The sequence below is a fragment of the Rhamphochromis longiceps genome, linkage group LG13, assembly GCF_057381845.1.
Source record: "Rhamphochromis longiceps isolate RC_006_pf linkage group LG13, R_longiceps_female_GT1.1, whole genome shotgun sequence".
Lineage (NCBI taxonomy): Eukaryota > Metazoa > Chordata > Actinopteri > Cichliformes > Cichlidae > Rhamphochromis > Rhamphochromis longiceps.
The window spans coordinates 17,266,058-17,287,635 of NC_140569.1; the positions used below are offsets into that span (position 1 = coordinate 17,266,058).

The 21,578-nt window shown below is 39.4% G+C and overlaps 2 protein-coding genes across 3 annotated transcripts in view; one reads left to right on the top strand and one right to left on the bottom strand.

Moving 5' to 3' along the window:
- Positions 1 to 1,320: 1,320 nt before the first annotated feature.
- On the bottom strand, positions 1,321 to 16,538 carry xpo5 (exportin 5). The gene is made up of 32 exons (XM_085428055.1): positions 16,283 to 16,538; positions 15,639 to 15,760; positions 15,478 to 15,550; positions 15,260 to 15,397; positions 11,864 to 12,046; positions 11,741 to 11,767; positions 11,457 to 11,642; positions 10,517 to 10,593; positions 10,252 to 10,429; positions 10,086 to 10,169; positions 9,859 to 9,984; positions 9,683 to 9,773; positions 9,457 to 9,585; positions 8,922 to 9,037; positions 8,668 to 8,823; positions 8,434 to 8,475; positions 8,260 to 8,349; positions 7,940 to 8,139; positions 7,758 to 7,860; positions 6,873 to 7,054; positions 6,661 to 6,761; positions 6,473 to 6,569; positions 6,224 to 6,360; positions 5,958 to 6,055; positions 5,818 to 5,864; positions 5,422 to 5,531; positions 4,309 to 4,368; positions 4,107 to 4,201; positions 3,913 to 4,020; positions 2,943 to 3,080; positions 2,396 to 2,560; positions 1,321 to 2,131 (listed from the first exon to the last, which is right to left on the bottom strand). The coding sequence occupies exons 1-32, from the start codon at positions 16,382 to 16,384 to the stop codon at positions 1,985 to 1,987; spliced, it is 3,708 nt and encodes a 1,235-aa protein (XP_085284181.1). The 5' UTR covers positions 16,385 to 16,538; the 3' UTR covers positions 1,321 to 1,984.
- A 1,293-nt stretch (positions 16,539 to 17,831) lies between these two features.
- The window catches only part of LOC146655609 (apoptosis-stimulating of p53 protein 2-like), a 29,557-nt gene continuing 25,810 nt past the window's right edge, over positions 17,832 to 21,578 (top strand). Inside the window, exons 1-2 of one of the 2 annotated variants that reach the window (XM_085428057.1) lie at positions 17,832 to 17,987; positions 18,306 to 18,471. In XM_085428057.1, the coding sequence (XP_085284183.1) occupies positions 18,445 to 18,471 (27 nt within the window). In that variant the 5' untranslated portion in view covers positions 17,832 to 17,987; positions 18,306 to 18,444. The remainder of the gene's footprint in view (positions 17,988 to 18,305; positions 18,472 to 21,578) is intronic. The other variant, XM_085428056.1, reaches the window with a different exon arrangement.

Below are 21,578 nucleotides of genomic sequence, written 5' to 3' on the forward strand. Positions count from 1 at the left end.
TTGATACTAGATTTGAACGGGAGATTTAATTTAAAAAAAAAAAAAAAAGATCTTTAAACTTAAAGCACAAAGAATATGGGAGTCTGAAAACATTCCCCATCTTTCAAGTATTTTTCACCCTTTCGAGATTTAGATTCAGTTTTCAAAACTACATCCCCATTAAGGTCATTCTAATGTTTTAGATGCTGCATCTGGAAATTAATTCAAAGAAAAATATGTGAACGTGCTGTAATTGATATATTATAAATAGAGGGGGGGGGGGGGAAAAGATACTGTTTTTTTTTTTTTTATTCAAAACAAAAATATAAACCACACTACACTTTTAAAAAGCCTATTTTCTCATTTGTACATTACATTTTAGTGTTGAACACATTTTAAAAATAACCACATGTGAACAATCAGCACAAAGACAGGGGAACAGTTTGATGATAAAAGGAAAACAGTTTTGATAACTAACGAAGTACTTCAGCTTGCTTTAGGTTCAACAGCATTCAAGATGTAGAAAAAGGATGTGAAGAGTTTAATTAAAAAAAACAAAAAACACACACAAAAAAAACAAACAAAAAAACAAAACAAACTGCTTTGATGGCTCCATAAGAGCAAAACTCATCCAACAAATTATCCTGAAAAACAATCCCTTGGACAATAAAGGAATGTAGTGATGGTTCACCTTTCTTCCTGGTTGGCAAAACCAGTATTGAAAAAAATAAAATAAAAACAAAACAAAAACCAGACAGCAAGAACACAACAGGAACACTTGGATTAAGCTACACATTAGTTGAGTTCACTGTTAAATACTCCTTAAGTTACGTGTAATTAGATTTGTCAGACAACTGTCTGCTTACAAATTTACAATGAGTGTTTTGGCACAGACTGCGGTTGTATCATTTGTAGTATGATATGTGCTCTGCATTAAATTAACAATTCGAAACAGTACATGGGCTGTTTTCACATGTGGCGATATGAAGAACTGGCAAAAAATAACTGCAAAACAGACCGCTGTTCTGTTTACGTCTACAATAAATCATTCATATAATCCATTACTTTTTCCTCTCTTAGTTTATACATAGACAGAGGAACTTTACCCCATTATAAAGAACATCACACTCGAGGTACCATCAGCACATCCTTCAGAATCAGAAAATTAATTCAAGCTGGTCCAGTCAATAGAAAAAAACAACAACCCCAAAACAAAACAAAAAGTGAACAGAGAAATGTGCACCAGCAGTTTTTCCCCCTCGGGTCTTTCTTTTCGACGCGGGATGCAACAGCAGCATGGGTACAAACGTATCTGCCAACACTAACCTCCAAAATGTATTCTTTATTTTTTTTTGTAAAGAAAAAACAAAAAAAAAAAAAAAGTCCACCTGTCCACATGCCATAACACAAATGCACTCTATCCCTCATCGTACCCCAACAGGCTAACTGCACGCCGACCTGCTTTACTTGCTTTGCTTACTTGGATACGATTAACTGCAAGTTGCTACACTTAATAGTTCCTCTTGTGTCCTGATGTTGGGAAATGGAAAAATACAGCGACTAAAAATGAAGAAGCACAAAGTAAAATAAGAATGCAGAAAAGTCTTAAATAAAACTAGTCTTGTGGCTCTTTACAGCTTCTTCAGCTGTGCAAATATTAATGGTTAAATATTAATTAAGAACTTCATTCTGAAATAATCCCTACAGATTCTGTAGAGTCTACAAATCTCATTTATGCGCAAAAGGAACTTAAAAAAAAAAAGTCCCCTACTTTGTGATACTTGACTGTACAAATGACTAGCAGTTATAAAGCATGAACGGCGGCATTGCACGATGTAGGTTAAAAGAAAAGACAACCTACTGAAGCAACACCAGTGTTGACAGATATGTTAGGTAGCGCCACACTGCCCCACACTGCCCCAGCTGGAGGATGTTTAGGAGAGACGGTGGTCCTACACACAACTCCGTCTTCAATCAGCGTGAAGTCTTGACTTGCTTTGTGTTCCTACAGGGCATCATTCTTGGGAGAGAAGAGAGCTGCCAGGCCCAGAGGTTCATTGTTCACTATATCCTTATCTGGCTTCGGCTTTTTAAAGAGCGATGGAAGATTCCGGATATGAACCTCCTTCCTGAACTGCTGGCACAGAGCTTTCTGTTGGCAGGGGACAGGTAGAGGAAAGGTTAAACACAGCTATCCCAGACCTGCAGGAAAGAATTTCATTAGACTGTCCGGCCCTGTTGAGCTGCTGAACATTTTTCTGCTGCGGCGAACAGAAGATTTACAACACAGCCAGAATCACTCTGCTGAGTAATGACTTGCACTAAAACGCCAGCGTCTATGGTTACTCCTAATGAGCCATCTACAGTCGGATATACTAGAGAAGCACTGCTCTCTAGTGGGGAAATGTAGCATTACCCCAACAGTTCCTGCAATAAGCTTCCTGAACTGGTCTTTTCTCTTCTTTTCTCCAAACTTCTGGGCACTGGGGTCCATGAGCCTGTGGTCATACTGGTCCAGAGCCTCCAAATTGATGTTTGGGATCTGGGTCATCACTCCTCTCAGCTCCATATAGCGAGGCCGCTAACAGGAACACAGACATTTAAAAAGGATACAATATAAGGAAGCAAGATGATATGAAACTTAAATTTTGGGAATGTACACCAGTCTCAAAAACAAGTCAATTTTACTTCATCCCAAAGACAGACATTATTTGTCATGCAAAACTCTCAAATCTTCGCCGATTCCAGCTTTGCAAATTCTTGTTTGTTTTTTTGTAAGTTTACATCTTGAAAAATCTTTCATTCTGATCAAGACTTTTTCACTATAATCTGTCGTTTTATAGGTCAAAGCAGAATATAGACAACAGATTGATTAGTAGTGAAAGTAAAATAAGTCCTCTAAAGGGCAGGGAAAAAAAGAGCAAATATGTAAATATGTCAGATATGTTCAAAATTTGCCTCACCAGGTTTTCATAGATGAGCATTGCCAACTGAGAGAGGGTAGAGCTGCAGACCTCATGCTGCCCATGAACTTGAAGGCCCCTGAGAACGCTGGTAAAGAACCACGTAACAGCTTCAGTAAGAAGATTACCTGCAACAACCTGGAGACAAGAGAAATATAAAGCTATGCAAGACACTTATTCAGCCACCTCCCAGATCAAAGATCGTTAGATTTTAGGGTTGTGTTTGTTAAATTCTGCTTTCATACGGATGCTACCTGACGCCAGTACCAATGTCTTGTGTATTTTGTTTTGTTGACATTTGTTTTTGTTGGTACTCTCCTCTTTTGTTACAGAGAATCAAAGAAGTCTTCATTATACATGAATAACTTGAAGGTACTTTAGCCTTTTGTCACACCATCTTCAAGCACCCAAATGCAAAACTGACAGAAAAACACCAGATTAAAACATGAACGTGAACATTTGGCCTATACTGATGTTAAGCTGATAATTCATCACATCTTTACAAATCCCTTAAATGACATCCATAAATATTGCTATTTAAAATCTTGCAAGGCATTTTTTCGTAACCTCAAAAGGTAAAAATGTAAAAAAATGTACTGTTGATTCCAACCACCGTTTCCTGTGTAAGCCTATAGCACTTCAGTCGTCTGTGCTATAAACCGCCAATGTTACCCAAAAAATCTTACTTAATAAAATCTCCTTAAATACACTAAGCACAGGCTTATGTTTTGGGTCATATATACACACTGTGATGCTGAAATCAATCCTAAACAAATGCACAACTTATTCTTGCTTACGTAGCATTTCATTATAAAGTACAGTCCTCAGGAACCTGTTGTGCATACTTGAGTCCCACATTTAAAGACATCTGGGTTAAATATAGCCAGACAGCTTGTGCATAAAAGCAACGTGTGTGATGAGAGCATCAAAAAGCTGCTGCCTTGTATTTAGGTTAGATTAAATGTGCTACCTGCCGCAGCAGAGTCCAGCAGACCAGTGAAGCAGTGCGATGACAGTTGGTGGCATCCTTCCAGGAAAGTGAGGTAAAGGACAGGGTCAGCAGGGACATGTAGAGGTTCTGAGAAATGAAAAAGAAGCATTACGTTTTTAATAATGTACAACTGTGCTTTCCTCTGAATGATACGTGATGCGTTTTAGGTCGACCTCGTGCTTCAGGAGACATTTCCCCAGCTCTGTCAGCTCCTCTGTGGGCTGAGCAGGAGACGCTGACTGCACTGAATCCATCATCATATCTTCCTCTGCAAGAGCATGTTTCAACAACAACAACAAATTTTAATTAAAAATAAAGAGATACGCCAGAATAAAAATCATCCAGTTAATTCAAATTCTCCAGTTTAACTCTTACCATCCATTTCCTCCTTATTGGCTGCAGGTTCAGATACCTTTCTGGAAATACAGGTCACAGCTAAAACAAAAAGAGACAATTGTGATGTTTTGACAACTGAACTTCCATCTTTAAAAGCTAATCAGACAGCTAAAAAAAACCCCAAACAAACAAACAAACCCACTACATCGACACAAAACCTTGGATATTCATTGCACAATGCACAGTAACCGCAAAAACCCTTAAACTATTTACCTAAGCTGCTATCAATTCACAAAAACCTTCATGTTCAAAAAAGAAGCTCTCTTTGAATTACACTTCAAAATTACCAGCATTTCTGCACTGATGAGTGATCAAACTAAACCAAACTAAAATACATGTTAAGCAGTCACTCACAATGCAGGCTGAAAAAGAGTGTGCACTCTTAAGTTTAGTGTCTTGATTAGATGCTCAATCATCCAGGTAAGGAAATCCCCAAAACCTGATTCTGTTCATGTGGACGTAGCGTTTTCAGTGGGAGAAACTTTCCTTGATTCAGAGATGGTCTTTCCCTTTTTACTGAAAACTCTACATCCAGATGAACAGATTCAACTCTTGGAGGGGATCTTAAATTTCGTACTTTAAATACCACTTTGGCAGCAACGTCCTCAATCAAATATTATCTGCCAATCAGACTTTGTATGACTTTTGTTTATAAGAAGGTACAATTCTCTGCAAACACTTCCACTTTTAGCTTCTTAATTGGAGCACTTGACTCCAGAGAGCTCAGGGAGAAGTCATTAACGCAGAGTTTCACATCTTTTCTGCAGCCCTTCTGTGACTGGCTCCTTGTTTAATAATGCCATAAAAAGTACAACTGTTTGTTATGTATGTATGTATTGTGCTTTTATACTTCTCATAATCTGGATAAACTCAGACATAATCTTATCACTCACCAAAGACAAATCCTACTGGATAGAAAAATCTACCACAAAATGTAGAATTACAGCTTTGCCTTTGTGGCTGAGATTTGCACTTTTCTGATGTGCTCTGAAACCAACATTAGCTCCAAAAGCTCAACTTTCACAACTTGGCAATAGTGCATTAGAATGAACATGTATGCGAGTGGGAAGCGGTACTAAAGACACTACTTACTGAGAAGTTCCAGCACCTCCCTCGTCAGCAGGCGTACTACTTGCTCTTCCAACATCTCCTGGGTCACTTGGGTTTCCTGACAAACCAACTCCTCCTCCTCATGCTCACCACTGAAAAAAAGAAAGAAAGAAAAAAAAAACAAAAAACACACACACACACACACACACACACACACACACACACACACACACACACACACACACACACACAAAAGGTGAATTATGAGGAAAAACTAAGCAGTGATTTTTTTTTTTTTTTTTTTCAAACTGCAATTGAGAAATTTCCATTCCAGATAAGAAAAGTCTTCATTATGGTCTATATTTGGGGTATGTGTGTGTTATTTTTGTCTTATGGACTGAAAATTCATTTGATCACAAACACTGTGCCAAAACTTACTTGATAGATGTCCGCTGGTTGATGACCTGCCACCTCATGTTGAGTCTCTGAAGCAGTAATAAGAAACACAGCCATGATATTTAGCACATTTTAGGCTAAAAAGTTTAAAAGAAGAGAACAGTGGGTGTGGAGATCCTGACCTGCAGCATGTAGCCAAACAATGGTCCCAGCAGAGGGCAGAGTAGACTTTCATAGTACTCCTGGGGACAAGACAGCACCAGCTGCCTCAGAAACAGACGTACACTTGTCAAGGAAATGTAAAGTTTACGTAAAGCTTTAGCTCAGTTTTAATTATGTCAGGTCTTGCAGGCCGGTGTGCATCACTGAATTGGAGCATGGAGGAGAAGGGGAAAAGAAGCTGACCAAATCAAATGGAGAAAAAAAAAAAAAAAGCAAATAAGGATATGAATCATTGGGCGAAGTCTGTGATCGGGCACATGGTCGAGGGAGACGAAAGCAGAGCCAGCCATTCCTTCAGCCAACTTGTCGATGTTGTAGAACTCCTGCTGCAGGGACACACCTGCACTTCCCAGGATTTGGTAGCTACATGGATTAAAAACAGCAAAATTGGAGGTAAACTTAATTTAACAACATGTAAGGTATATAAAAAGGCAAGAAAAATTTGGGTTAAAGCTGTCAAAGCCACAGTTCTCACCAGTTATCATATAATGTGCAGAAAAATCCCTGCATGCGCTCTATCGTGGTTTTACACACGGGAGAGTCGTAAATATCCAAAAGATGATGAGAGAGACCTGTAGACGGGATGCACTTAAGTTTGACCACAGTCTTTTTTTAAGGTGATTGCCGACTTCTGGTAAAAAGTGTGGACAAAACTCATCTTACCAAGAACCACTTTCTTCTCACTATCCATGATCTCATGAGCTCTGCTGAAGGTCTCACTGAGACGGGCCATGTTCTCAGGCAGGAAAAGACTGTTGTGAGTCCTGCAGTGAGGAATAACAAGAGGGGAAAGTCAATAATCAACATATCAGTACGGTAAAAAGGATAATTAATCATTTTTTACAAATTTCTGTAACATCATGGTACAAGCGCACCTGATTAGTGCTAGTAAATTGGGCATCAAAATCAGAAACTGGGCAGTGCAGGGGTTTCTGTACATGGGAGCTCCAGCAGGAGTGTAGCCCACAACAAAGCCACCAGCCTTGGCCTCCTCCAGGTCTGCAGGCCAGTGTGCCCGCTTCACCACCGCCAATATAGCATACAAACAGAAGCTCAACTAGAGGAGGATTCAATTAAAAAGAAAATACAAAAAAAGGATTAAACAGTTACAAGTTACCTTGTTACAACTAACTACAAGCAATTTTTATCCGTTCTTATAACGCGACTGCCTTTGAAATTTTGTGTCATATCTATCACCAGCATTTTTAGTTTGTCAAATAGTTTTGTTTATCATCAAATAGCTAAAAAAAAAAAAAAAAAGTTTTTCCATTTGCCACAGCTGCACTCTGTGTTTATTTCTAATCAGCAAATTTAACCATGCTGCGTTAGATTAGGTTAAAAGCCTTGCTACACCTAGTTACAGTCACATAGCTGCTACAAAACCTCAGGGCCTACACCCAGATGGTTTTCAGCTTTGTTTATTAATAAAATATAAACTCCAACGACAAGCCAAAAACTGCGTCAGAATTTGAAATATGAGCTTTTGTGGCTGGTGCAAAAAAAATAAATAAAAAAAATTGGTGACATGGCACATTCTGTCTGGAAAGTTTTTCTTTGCTTACGTAATAAACAACTTACGCAACGCAAAAAACAAGTTTCGTCAGTGAGCACACGTCCATGTGCAATGCCTTTAAAAGGTCAAATAACGTCTGTTTCCCTTACGACATTTTGTCATTACACAAAAGTGAGACAAGCAAACCTACAGTGATCTCCAATGGCAGTATCCCTCCACATAAATGAGTTCACGCATATACACTTACTCTGCCTCTATTAATGGCTGCTGTATCTGCATCTTCTTTTTGCTCCGTGACCACCTTATCTGCTCCAATAAAGGACAAGAATGTGTCTGGGTTCCACAACACACTGAAAAACAAAGAAGAGAAAACTATCATTTATCGCTATCGTGTTAAATTTGAGGCACACTGAGAGAATTCAAACTCACTGCCTAATCTCATTTGAAGTCCACTCTGCAACCACTGAGGCCATCAGTTCATCTACAAACGCCTTCTGCTTCTCATAGTCTTTGAACTGGTTACTGATGAGAACCAGAGCTTCCATCAGGGCGCATTTCTCCATGTGAGTGAGCGCGACTCTGCTCGAAAACAGTTCCTTCACATGATTGTAAAACATCTCAAAACAAGGCTGTAGAAAGAAAAAAGGGCATCGTTAAAGACACTGACTTACTTCTATACGGAAAAGTGTACGTCAGAAAGACAAATTATCATTAGCTATTAAGCTAACTGGAATAGAATAGTCCATTACCAGCATATACTGTGGGTAATCCCGGCAGATTTTTATGATGGAAGAACAGGCGTGCCTCCTCACATTCTTCACAGCTCGAGTCCAAGGTGCCTGAAGACATCAGGAGGAGAATACATTTGTTTTCCACAGTTGTCATGAAGATGAAGTAAAAATGACTCCGTGAAGGAAACTTACTTTGGGTTCGTGATCAATTTCAAATGTGACGGCCTTAAAGAGCTGCAGGACAAAACAAAACCATTCAAAATCCACATTATTAAAACAAACTCCTCCAAATGAGCTGAAGGTGTGAATACAAGAAACATCCCCACCGAGCAAAAATATGTGACAGGAGGAACTTTCTGATTGATTTGTGACAAACTACATTCACATAGTAAATGTTATTCAGGAACCAGTAACAGCTCAACTTACCTTGATGAGGACCTGTGGCAGGAAGTGTGGTCTGTGTATGGCCAATGGGAAAAGGGCAGAGACGTTGGTGAGCACACAGGACAAAATGAGCGGGTCTTTGGTTTCGTAGTTCAGCACGGCTTGCAGGAGCTCCATGCTCTGATCAATGGGTAACTTCTATAAGGCAGAAGGAGCAAAAGCCTTCATTATTAGTTTGACTACGATTACTTTTACACTGCTATTTCCATTCTGTTACAGAAAACTTGTTCCTTTACCTCCTCATCCACACTTTTAATGATCTGCGAGACCATGCATTCCATGAAGACCGTCATTGCATCCCACTGGACCACTGAAGGGGACAAGAGGGAACACAGGCCCTCTGCAGTCTTAGCTAGAGAGATGCAAAGGGAGAGGCGCCCATTCACGGCAGATTCAGCCATCAATATGGAAATGAAACTTGTGTTTAAGGTTTTGCTAAGGATGCGCTGCACAAAAAAAAGTTGGCATCAGGGTCAATATCAGCCAATAATATATCAGCCCTTCCCCAATTTTCCCTTAGTGTCCTTAAAAGACTCGAAAGGAAACTGTAAAGCTTATATGTTAGTAGCAATATGAGTTTGCTATTCCCCAAACTGACTGCTCTAGTTTCCCAATTAACTCCAGGCTTAAATTATTGTAATATTATTACGTATTTTACATGATGAATTAACTATCGGCATATGGCCATAAAAATCCCTTCAAGCAGTAAACCAAAACACGTGTGAAAACAGCGATCATTTCCTCTTTGGTATTGTGTCAAAGACTACTTACATGCGTTATCTCCAGTATCTATTGGGCTAGTAATCTGATACTGTAACCATTCTGCTCCTATCCGGAAAGCCTCTAGAGGAACAATGCGGCATGTGCTCCTCAAAACTTCCCCCTGCTGCGCTCGGAAAGCTGCAAAGCACCAAAAGAAACAATGAAAACCATAAAGGTATGCACAAAATAAAAGAGTCAGAACTACTGAAGCAAAACTTGAATCCCCGGTACTTACAATTAAAAAAAGAGTTGAAGTCCTCATCACTGTCAAAGTCCACACGGGAGTACTCGCAGTTTGGGTTATTGTCTCTAGACGGGAACCCAGTCTAAGGAGGGGAAGATGAAAGTTATTAACACTTTGTTTGGCTTTAGGTCACACTGTGAATGATATTGCTGTCACCACGACCTCACCTTAACTAAGTTGGTCATAGAGGCTCTAAGAAATTTGACAGCCATCTTGACAACAGCTGCATCCTTTGAAAGAGCCTCATGTCTGAACAAAGCTCCCCATGTCGCCATGGTTGAGGACTTTAAAAACTGCAGTGAAATAAAGAGAAAAGTCGTTTTCTTTACACGCTGTTCACTCAAATGAAATTTTACTTCAAAAAGGGTCCAATCTTTTTCCTGAGGTATCTCACCTGACTGGAATGCGTAGTGAAGGCTAAAAGGGCTTCCATGTACTTGCTGAGGTTTGCAGGTACTTCAACCTCTACGTCTGAACCCTGGGGAGAAAAGATGAGAAACTGTTACCTATCTTCAATCTTAAAACGAATATCTAAAGTGCTTAAAAATGGCCAAACTTACCACTAATGAGCAAAGCTGACCTCCCAAAGCACACAGGACCTGACAGAGCCTCTTCAGGAAGATGTAACGCCGCTCCACCACCTCCACTGCTCTAGAGGTACACATAGAGGGCTCTGAGTCACGGCTACTTAATGATGATTCTGCGGATTTCTGATATATCGAAAGTCCATCTGCTGTCCTGTAAGCAGACACACAAACCATTAAATTGCAGTAGAAGTGCTAGCATGAAGCCTGCAGAGACGTGGAGAGAAGCAGCTGTACTCACTGGGCTGCAGAAAGAATATACTGGATGGCCACATCATCAAACAGAAGCATGAATGGTTTCCTCTCTTCCAGCTTGCCCTGTGGCAGAATGACAGATTATTAACTGGTAGTAAAAAAACTATAGCTTACCATAATGTAGTATTACTGGTCTGATCTGCAAGACTACTCTAAATCCCCAAAAGAAAGCCTCTAAATTATCAAAAATAGAGTTATTTTAATAGTAAATTTTCTCAAAGTGTATAAGGATTTTTAAAAAGACAGATTAAACAAATATTTCCCATCTTCAACACTTATTTACTCATTGTATTCCCATTTATTCATGGGGAGGATTGTGTCAAACAAACATCCCGCGTGAAATTTCTGCCAAATCCAACATGCGGTTCTATCTGCTGCGAGGACAAAAGCACCTTCGTCATTTTCTGTGCGTTTCCTAATTTTGACTGAGTTATTGCTGAAATTATAACACTATTAATATGATCATTAGAAATTCTACTCAAAGTTCTATTATGGCAGAAATTTTATGACTCTGTCCAATAAAAGAAAAAAAACAAGTCAGTTATGATGACTGGGATATGAGCTCTATTAACCCTACCTGGAACCTAGAGGAAATGGACTCATGGACTTGTTCAGACTCATACCTTGTTGTCATTGCATGATTCACGTGTCCTGATTAGACTTGTGCATTGCTCATGTAATTATGGTTATAATAGCACAATACATATAAACGTTAAAGCAATTTAACTGCAAAAAACACAATTCTGCAGGACTTATTAGTATATTCAGAGGATCACACTGATGAAAGCTGCTGGGAAAAGAAACTGGAAAAGCTTGTCTGGCAATTCTATCATCTCATAAAAGAAGGTTGCATACAGCAGTGCCTACTTGACAAACCGAGACAAAATCTCTTGAAAGCCATCATGAATACTGTCCCAGCGACTCACCTTGCGGCTCATAGCAATGAGCAGACACTCCGCTGCCTCGAGCTGCAGCTCCGGCTCACTCAGCAGCAGACACAGAATCTCCAGCAGATGACAGTTTCCGGAGGTTATGTACACCAGAGCGACCCAGTCTATGTAGCCTGCGAGTGTATTCAGCGTAGCCACGGCAACTCGACAGTGAGCTCTCATCTGTGTGGATGAAAAATTATAAGGGGGCAAAGTGAAGTAATCAAGTCGATTAACAAAGTTTAGAATATTAAAGCAGGCACACGCTGACGCTTTCTTACCTGCAGTTCATTTCCAGGAGAACCTTTCTAGATGAAAACAAAAAGAAGACCAATATTGTAAAGTCAGTTTACTCTTCAATTTCTACTTTCTTGCAACACAAATGAGGTCAGGACTCCACTAACCAGTTTACGATAGTCCTCCACATTAATTTGAAGAATGCCCATCATGAAAGTGAAGATGCTTTCCATGTTTTGGGTGAGTGTCTGCTGTATGTCTCTGCGTCGCTGGGTAGGCAACGTCTGGAAGGTGATCACATCCTCAGCCAGCCTCAAAAGGATCAGCATGACCAACTCTGTCTGGGCCTCCTGTGAAAGCAAAGAGGATGTTTTTTTTCCTTGATTTGCTTTTATCTAGCTTTAAATGGCTGTAACAGCAGTTTTAAAGAAGTGATTCGTGACAAATCAGCTTGGATTAATCAGAATCAGAATACTTTATTGATCCCTGGGGGAAATTATTATTATTATTTTTTTTTTTGTTACAGTGCTCCATTTTAAACCAACATTAAGACAAGACAGACAATACGCTAACTAAGAATAGTACAATATATACATATATATACATACATACATACATAAGTCACTTATAAATAAATAGTTGGAAAAGAAACATGTGTAGCTGTAGCAGCAAACAGTGTGTTAAGTGGATGCGTTGTACAGGGAGATGGCCACAGGCAGGAATGATTTCCTGTGTCGTTCAGTGGTGCTTTTCGGTAATCTCAGTCTCTCACTGAACGAGCTCCTGTGACTGACCAGCATGTCATGGAGTGGGTGGGAGGTGTTATCCAACATTGTCTTTATCTTGGACAGCATCCGCCTCTCCGACACCACCTTGAGGGAGTCCAGCTCCATCCCCACAACATTGCTGGCCTTACGGATCAGTTTATTAAGTCTGTTGGCATCTGCGACCCTCAGCCTGCTCCCCCAGCATGCAACAGCATAGAGGATCGCACTGGCCACAACAGACTCATAGAAAATCCTCAGCATTTTCTGGCAGATGTTGAAGGACCTCAGTCGCCTCAAAAAATAGAGACGACTCTGGCCCTTCCTGTAAAGTGCTGTGGTGTTTTTAGCCCAGTCCAGTTTATTGTCAATGTGTACTCCAAGGTATTTATAGTCCTCCACAATGTCAACACTGACCCCCTGGATTGAAACAAGGGTCAAGTGTTTCCTGGTCTTCCTGAAGTCCACGATTATCAAGAATGTGTCTGAATGCTCACTTTTCCATAAAAGATGCAATGATAGTTTTATCAAGTCAGACCTAATAACATTTAAGCATCCATGAAAAACATGGTACAAGTTTGACTGCTTGTCATTACATTAAAGGATAAGCACGCACAAGGTAACAAATGCTTACATCTCTCTAGCATTTTAAGTTGTTCACCCCACTGAAAGAAATTATGTTTTAAAGAACGCCCCCATAAATGTGGGGACTGACAGATCTCAGGAAGCCTCAAAGCCATTTGCCGTTTCAGCATGAAAGAGTTGTATACATTTATCAAGCAGCGTATGGTGTTTATATGTGCTCAAGCTTTTTGGAGCACTTTTAATACTTTTTAAAAAAAATATCTGGAAAATATACAGTCTTCAATGTGCTACAGACAAAGTCTGAGTGACATATAGTATTTTATTCATCTGTTACTTAGCACTAATAATGAGGAATCTGTTTCCTTCTACTGCAGCTGTAAGGTTTATAAATGCATTTTGCTAACCAAGTTTCTTAACCTCAGCTTATAAATAAGCACTCTGCCCCCTTGTTCAAATATGAGTTTTTGGAGCTGGCTCCAAAAAGGCAGTATCCAAATAAATGAATGTTGATGTTTTTAAAATGGTATTTTATCTTACTTTATTTTATCTAAGGTGTTAGAAAGAATCTTGTTTGATAGAGTTAGTGTGTTCATCTCTTCTCTGGATAATCAGTTTGGCTTCAAACCAAAGCACGGCACTGACATGTGCATATATGCACTCAAGGAAATAGTCAGTTTGTATAGGGCTAAAAATTCATCTGTCCTCATGTGTTTCATTGATGCCTCTAAGGCTTTTGATCGAGTGAACCACAGAAAACTTTTTGATAAAATGAAGAGACGGGGAGTTCCTCAGTACATCGTGAGGATTCTCTCTTACTGGTACGCTCATCAGAACATGCAGGTTAAATGGGGAAGCAGTATTTCTGCCCCCTTTGGTGTCAGCAATGGTGTTAGACAGGGTGGGATTTTGTCTCCAATTTTATTTAATTTGTATGTTGATGATTTGTCCATACAACTGAGAGCCTGTAACACTGGGTGTATATTAGGTAAAACATTGATAAATCATCTTATGTATGCAGATGACCTGGTTGTTTTTAGTCCAAGCAGTGATGGGTTACAGGATCTTCTTAATGTCTGTACTGAATATGGTGTGCAATATGACATTGAGTACAATGCTGCTAAAAGTGCTGTTTTGATATGTAGAACCAAGCAGGATAAACAGCTAAATTTCCCTTTGTTTAAACTGGCACAAAAAACAAACAATGTAGCATGCAGAAGCTGCATGTTGCATATAATGATGCGATGAGAATCCTTTGCAGGATACCTAGAAGTGGTAGTGCCAGCCAGATGTTTGTAGCTGTGGGTGTTTGGACTTTTAAAGCACTTTTAAGAAAGCTAATGTTCAATTTTAGAGAACGACTGGATGGTTCGAATAACAGTATAATTGTAGCACTTACAGATCCAACAGTGAGTGGTTCCCGTTACTCATCCAGTCTGAGAAAGCACTGGTTAAAGTGTTTGTGTATTTATTGATTTATTTTAAGTAATTGTGTTTTATGTATATTATGGTTTTATATTTTTACAAATGCTTTAGATACTTATTTATATACATATATATATTTAATGGTTTATACCTTGTGTTGGGGGGGGGGGGGGGGGGGGGGGTGTTATGTGTGTGTTTTTTGTCTTGTTTTTATAGACATGAAGTCTGCCAATAAAGATTGAATTGAATTGAATTGAATTGAAATGACAGTGTGTACTCCACTTCATTTAGGTGCGCTGACACACAACACTGCATTAAAGCAACTGCTTAATCAGTCTACCACATTCCCATAGCTACACATAGGATGTAACTGATTTTCTAAATATACAGCAACCAACTAAAAAAAACTTTTCTTAAGAATTGTATATCCTTTAATATACTATCACACTTAGATATTATTGTAATATTGCACAAGTACTTTGTTCATCCCTTCAGAGTGGGTATGTATTAATGATAAAAGTAAAACCAAGCTTGATCTGAATGTCTGAAAAGGTCTACAGTTTAGTGATAAAACAAGGAAGCGGAAAGAGGGTTGTTAGGTTCGTATTTGGAAGGTGACGTTATCCCAGTGCCCAAGTTTACATGATGAGGCAATGGGGAAATGAATGAGTAATCCACAACTGGCCCTTATTTGCATGCAAGTTATTCCATTCTCATATTGAATCCATGTTGGCTGAGGAAACAAGTGAGATGAGGAAAAATTGAGCTTCCTGCACCACACAGGTTACTTACTCCTTGGCTAGTGAGAGTCTCCATCTCTTTCAGCATATCTGGCCAATGCTGAGGCCATTCTCTTTTTATCATTTCCACAACTATTCGTGACAGGGCATCTTTGATGTGGCTCTCCTCGTCCAAGATCGAATGAGTACCCTGAAAAGAGACAATAGAAGGCATCAGAGCAGTACAACTGTGAACTGTGAAGTGAAGCGTCTTTCACAAATCACACTTACATTTGATAACAGCTGCATGGCGCACTCCTTCAGGTGGACTTTCTCCTGTTGCTGCATGTCGTTCCATCTGAATCTGCAGGGAGACATTAGCTTTCTGTCAAACATGGATCCCTTATCATGCTTTTTCCCTATTACATTTACCTTAGTCACCTTCAACTTACTTGATGATATGCTCCAGGATTTGCAAACCAAAGTGTCTCACTACTGCTGGCTGGGCTTTGTCAGCTAATTGTAAGCCACATGGGACACACAAGGAGCTCGTCTCTTTAAACTCTTCACAAAACTGAAGAGAAGAAAAAAGAAACCGCGTAATTTTAAAGATTAGGAAATGTTATAAGACTTTAAATGAACAGTTTTGTGAACCCACCACTACCATACACGTGTAATATGTCAGATAGCAACAGCTAATTCACAAACATTCATATAAATACTTGGATAGCAGAATGCTAATCTAGCAGCTAGGGTTAGAGTTATTCTTGGGGGCAGAATTACTCGGAATTGGTTAACTAGCCTCATTAAATCGAGCTCTGTCTTTTCACCATGTGGTTAATGGCATGAATATGAGTCCACAGTGGCTCTGGTGTTGAGGTGATAATTGTGGCATGCCGGCTAGCTCGTAAAGCATATGGCTATCATCATTGCAGGTTAAACCAACATACATGAACCGTATAAACAGCGCTGTTACTAGGAAACTACGTATAATAGCCCAATTTATCTAGCTAAGCCAGTACATTATTCTCCTTTCACAAATGAATGACAAGCTCAGCAAACTTAGCGGCTAGCTAGCAAGCGTTAACGAAGCTACCTTTAGGGCCTCCAGTCGGTAAATTTGACTTGTTTCTGCGTCCATAATCACATTCACAGCTTTCACAAGCTGATCACACATGGCGGCCACCTGGTCAGCCATGACTTCAAGTAGCGTCTAACACACTGTTGAGGCGAAAGCAACTCCCTTATGCAAAGCACCTGCAGTACAGTGAGACGAGCGATACACTCAGTGAGGTACCAACGTGTACAGAATGTGCTGCCGTTGCTTCTCCTGCCGCTACTCGCGCGTTTGAACACTTTGCTCGCCGTTGAGTGGGAATTCTGGGAGTTGTAGTCTAAGATTTTTTTTTTAAAGATCGTCTATATAAATCTAAGCCATCACCTCTGAAACTATTATATTCATTAGCTACTTGAATTAAAAAAAAATGTAAAAATGAAGCAAACAGTATGGTTTACTTACAAAACTAAAAAATAAATAAATAAATAAATCAAAGTACAGGAAATGTCTTCATCTCGCATTAGAAGTCATTACATATATGTTTAATGAGACCAGGATGTCTAAGATAACATAAAAGACCTTCTATTAGTCCCACAGTTGGGAAATTCGCATGATGACAGCAGCAAAATCAAAAGAGCAGGAATACAACAAATAGATTCCGTAATAAACAGTAATTAATTAATTACAAAAAATAATCTTTAACTATAATTCTACATAAAAGTACAGGTGTTTGGAAGTATGGCGATATATAGGAAAGAAGGGAGTGGGCTTTTTAACCAGAAAACACAATCCTGGAAAGTGTGAGGATGCCCGAGGAGTGGGAAAAAAGTTTACTAATACTGAGTTTCAAGTTAAAGGGTGATGTGCAGAGCTGTAGCCGTAGACGGATAAGGTTGATGAGCTATAACACGAAGTTATAGGAAAGAGTTGTTGAAGCTAGGGGATGGGGATGGGATTACATCAGAAATGTAGGAAGTCCCAGTGGTAATGAACAGGATGACAGATGAGGTCAGGCAGGAGTCTCTGTAGCCTATAATGTTTGCAGACGACACTGTAATCTGAAGTGAGAGTATAAGAAGAGAAGAAAGAACTCTTCTGATTCATGATATACAGTGAGGCCATATGGGGTTTAGATGAAGCCAGGTAGAAATTTTTATTTCAGTATAAATCCTGATTACAGCTCTTATCTGAAGCAAGTTACATTTTCCCAAGTTACATTAGGTGTTGCTTGTTTATATGCTCTAATTCAGCTAACTGGTCATATTAACTTTAATAATTATTCTTTTTTCATTCGTTAAGTTGCCATCTTTAATAATTAATGCTTTTACTGAACCAAACAGTTTCGCAGCTCTTTCACCTTCACCTTTCAGTTTGTGATTACTGGCGGAGTGATACATCTTAAGTATGTCCTGGCGAGGAATCATTCCTACCTCTGCTCTTTTAAGTTTAATCTGCTGCTGAGAAACTGCTGAACACACTGAATGTTTGGTTTTGTTTTTTTTTGTTTTTTTGCACATGGTTTCAATATTAAGCGTGCGATTCTGATATTAAGACAGAAGTCAAGGCACAAAGTATACAAGTCTAGCCGGTGGGGGTGTTTTATGCTCCGGCAGGGGCGGAGCTTGAATTCCAAAGTGGAATGAGTTTCCTCTCGCTACGTCACTCTGGGATAGGCTGCCTGCGGGCGACCGAGCTACGCTGTCATTCTACTGGGTTTCGAGACGATTATCTACGTATTTTCTTGGTGAGTAAAACCTTAAAAAAAATTATTATTAAGTATTTCCATTTAAACGCGTGTGTGTATTCCCACTCACAAACCTTGTTTTTTTTTGTTATTTACGTCGATCCTCGCGCTCGCTTTTGCGAGCATTACAAAGTTTTAAAGCGATGCTCGCGCAACCACAACGGAAACTTTTGCCGTGAAGGCCTCGTTATCTGGTGCAACAGGTCTACGACACGAGATGCAGTTAACTTTAGTGCTATTTGTTTTTGTATTCTTTTTATTTTTTGTCGAATTTTAGAGCGTAACCATGTTTTGTTGTGTTGTCCTTTTTTAACGCAGGACTGGATCCCCCCCTCCCTAAGAAGGAGAAAGTAGCCTTGCCTGTCGCGGCTTTAGGCTCTGGGATTACAGCGATCGCCAGTCCCAACAGCCTTCGTCGAAACTGCCAGCGGGGATTCATGCTGTGTGCGTTAGCTAAATGCGGTACGAAGCTAAAATGATGCCGGTGAGTTTTATTTTATTTTCATGGCTACAAGTTTTAACCTTGTCCCGTTGCGCAATCCCCCAGTTTTCGATATTGTATCACGCTGCGGCGCTATCATTGTGAATTACCTGGGCATTTAAATTGAGGTGGTAAGTTGATGCGGTTGCTACTTTGTGTCATTACTATGTCGACACAGCCGTCTGTTGTGAAGTTTATTGGCTACCATAGATGCTTGTGTTTGCGTTAGTGTGTTTCCCCCATGTGATTTTACACTCATACAAGACTTAGTCACCTATAAACCAGTCGTAATCTCAAGTATTGTCGGTATATAGGCAGGATTCACCTGTCAGTTCTTGGCTGGCACTGGACCTATCCTCAGCTCTGTCAGCCCCATCATCTTCAACATCATCAGAGGTTCATTGCTTTTGCTGCAGTGCAAGGCTCTCTCTCTTTCTCAGCACTATCTTAGATGTGTGGATAGGGCAGCACACAGCAGTCTGCCTGCGTGTGTGCAGTGTAGAGAAACAACCTTCCTAACAAATAGAAATGGTGATTAATGAGTAACCCCCCCCCCCAAACTAGTAAACATTTAACCCTGGCATATTTTCTAATTACCCAAATGTTTCATGGAAAATGGAGCTGCAACTAAGAAACAGTTTCCCAATCAGTCTGTGGATATTTGTTTTGATTCTTGCAAGCTGAAATGATTATAGACTTTTTCAATATTTTTTTCATAGCAAAATACAATACAGACTTTATAAACCAAAATAAGAAAACAATTAACCGTACTTCTCAAACCTTGCCCACTCTACCCCTGTAATACCAAATCAAGGATATGAACAGAGTTAGAGGTCACTGACATATTTTCTCAGTAAGGTATAAAAATAAATGGTAATTTTGTGACATACATGAAGTAAACTAATAACATTACAGTTAGGTGTTAGTAACAACAGTTGCCATGCTTTCAGCAAAGGATTTAAATGATTTCCAGGTAGCATAGGAAGTTATTTAATCTTTTATCAAAATAGTTTAGTTTTCTTTGTGTTATTTTATGAACAGACTGTTTTAGCACTGTCTACCACAATTTTCTTTAAAATTTACCATGTTTCATTAAAAATAAATTCTACTTTATTCATTCCCAATTTTGGGAGAAGAAAACTTGAGGTGGTAAGTTGATGCAAAATTGTTTAAGTAAAGTAGGATAACTGTAAAGTAACTACCATATGGCAAAACAAAACACCTCAGGGAAAAGGGATGATATAAAATAATATTAATAATAACTTTCAAAAAGTAGCTAAACCTGTTATTTCTATATTTTTTCCTTTAGTTTATGTCTTTAATTCTGATTTGAATAATTCAGATAACTATGATACATGGTCATATTTTCATTTTGTCTTATTGTGAACAGCTGATGACAGCTGTTCACAATATGTGTAGGATCTACTACTGTGGCCCTTCTCTCCTCAAACCTGTGCTACCTGTGTTCTTTCATTGAATTAATCATCTTAGCAGTGGAGAGAGTCGTGTTCGGACGACTCTTGTCTGGCGCATGACCTCAGTCTGCTACTGGCACATACTTGTTTGTTATTGCCAAGCTTGTTCCTAGTGGATACTGATATAAACTGTCACCCTTACATAACAGAGCTGTTTCTTTATTGGCCCTTAATAATTACCCCGTTTGCTCCATCTCTGTCACCTGAGGATATCTTTCTATGTCCTTTTGCTGTAAATAGGATACGGCTCCTGCTGCTCGCTGATAAACACAAACTGGTCTTTATGTAGATGTGTCTGATGTGAGGTATTGTTTTATAAATTACACCAATAGCCCATGACCCTGCTCGTGCAGGCTAGGGGCTTGTGGGGTAGTGAGAATGGAGTGTCGTAATTGCTTGCTGGGATGGTAAATAGGGGGTCACTGTTTCCTGAGCACAATGGGCTGCAGGGACTCTTTAGCAGTGTGCTGTGGTGGGTACATTGTGTGTGTTTGCCTGTGCTGTGCCAATACCCTGATAAGTGATGTTCACCATTAATTAAACCGTGGCATGGAATAACTCATTTACTCCTGATTTACTTTATCTCTCCTGAAACCAGCCTTTGTTCTGCACACATGAATTAATGTCACATTTAGGCTTGAATTCTCTGCTGGTTTATTAGCCCATATTTTCTCTTTGTCCACTTTTTGACAAGATTAATTATACTCTATTGACAACATAAAATAACAGAAACCAAGCTGGAAGAATACATTTTGTTTGTTTTGTTGTGGGTTTTTTGTGGGTTTTTTGTGTTTTGTGTTTTCGCTTCACATACCAAACACTTCCTCATTCCTCTCCCATGATGCATGTTGCTTCGGTGTGTAGATTTTCAAACAGATACAATTTTGTGCACCTGGCTTACATTATTTAGTTTTTCATTCTTTCACTGCTCACATTTGTACCGTGTCTTGGTTCCACATCATCAAATCTCAGTGTGCCTAGACTTTATGGTGGTGCTTTGATGGTGGAAAAGTGAGCTAATGCTGTGGGAAGCCTGATTTTGCTGTATGTGTCAACAGAAACCTGAGCAGGCTTTCTCTTTGAGTGCCACAGGCTTTGTGTTTACTCTGTGGGAGAGTTGTGTTGGTTACATAAGCAGATAGTCACATGTGATAGACAAGGATGTTCATGTTTTGACTTTATCCTTAAGAAGAAGATTGATAGGAAGACCTTTGTTAGCTGAGAACAGTTGTGTAAAAACACAGTAGGCCTGTAATATTTTGTCTTTTCATCAAAGGAGTGCACAAAATAATTTCTAAGGTCAAGAGGAAGTTCTTGTGAATGGTTGAATGCTCTGGTGACCATGTTGTTTACAACCACAGGTCTTATAGAGAAGCTGAATAATCTTCTTGAATGCATACTGTTAGATTGTGCTGTGCACCAGTGCCTCAACAACAACTCTACATTCACCTGGTTTCTGAGAGGAATCACCTGAGCTGGTGTCAGATTACAGTAATTGAATACAAAGTCGCTCACTGGGAATGATCCATTTGAAAAGGATAAATGTACATTAAAGTGGTGCAAAATTTCAGTAGAACTCACTTTCACATTAGACAGTTCTCTAACTAATGTTGAGCTGCTGAATGAACAGGGAGG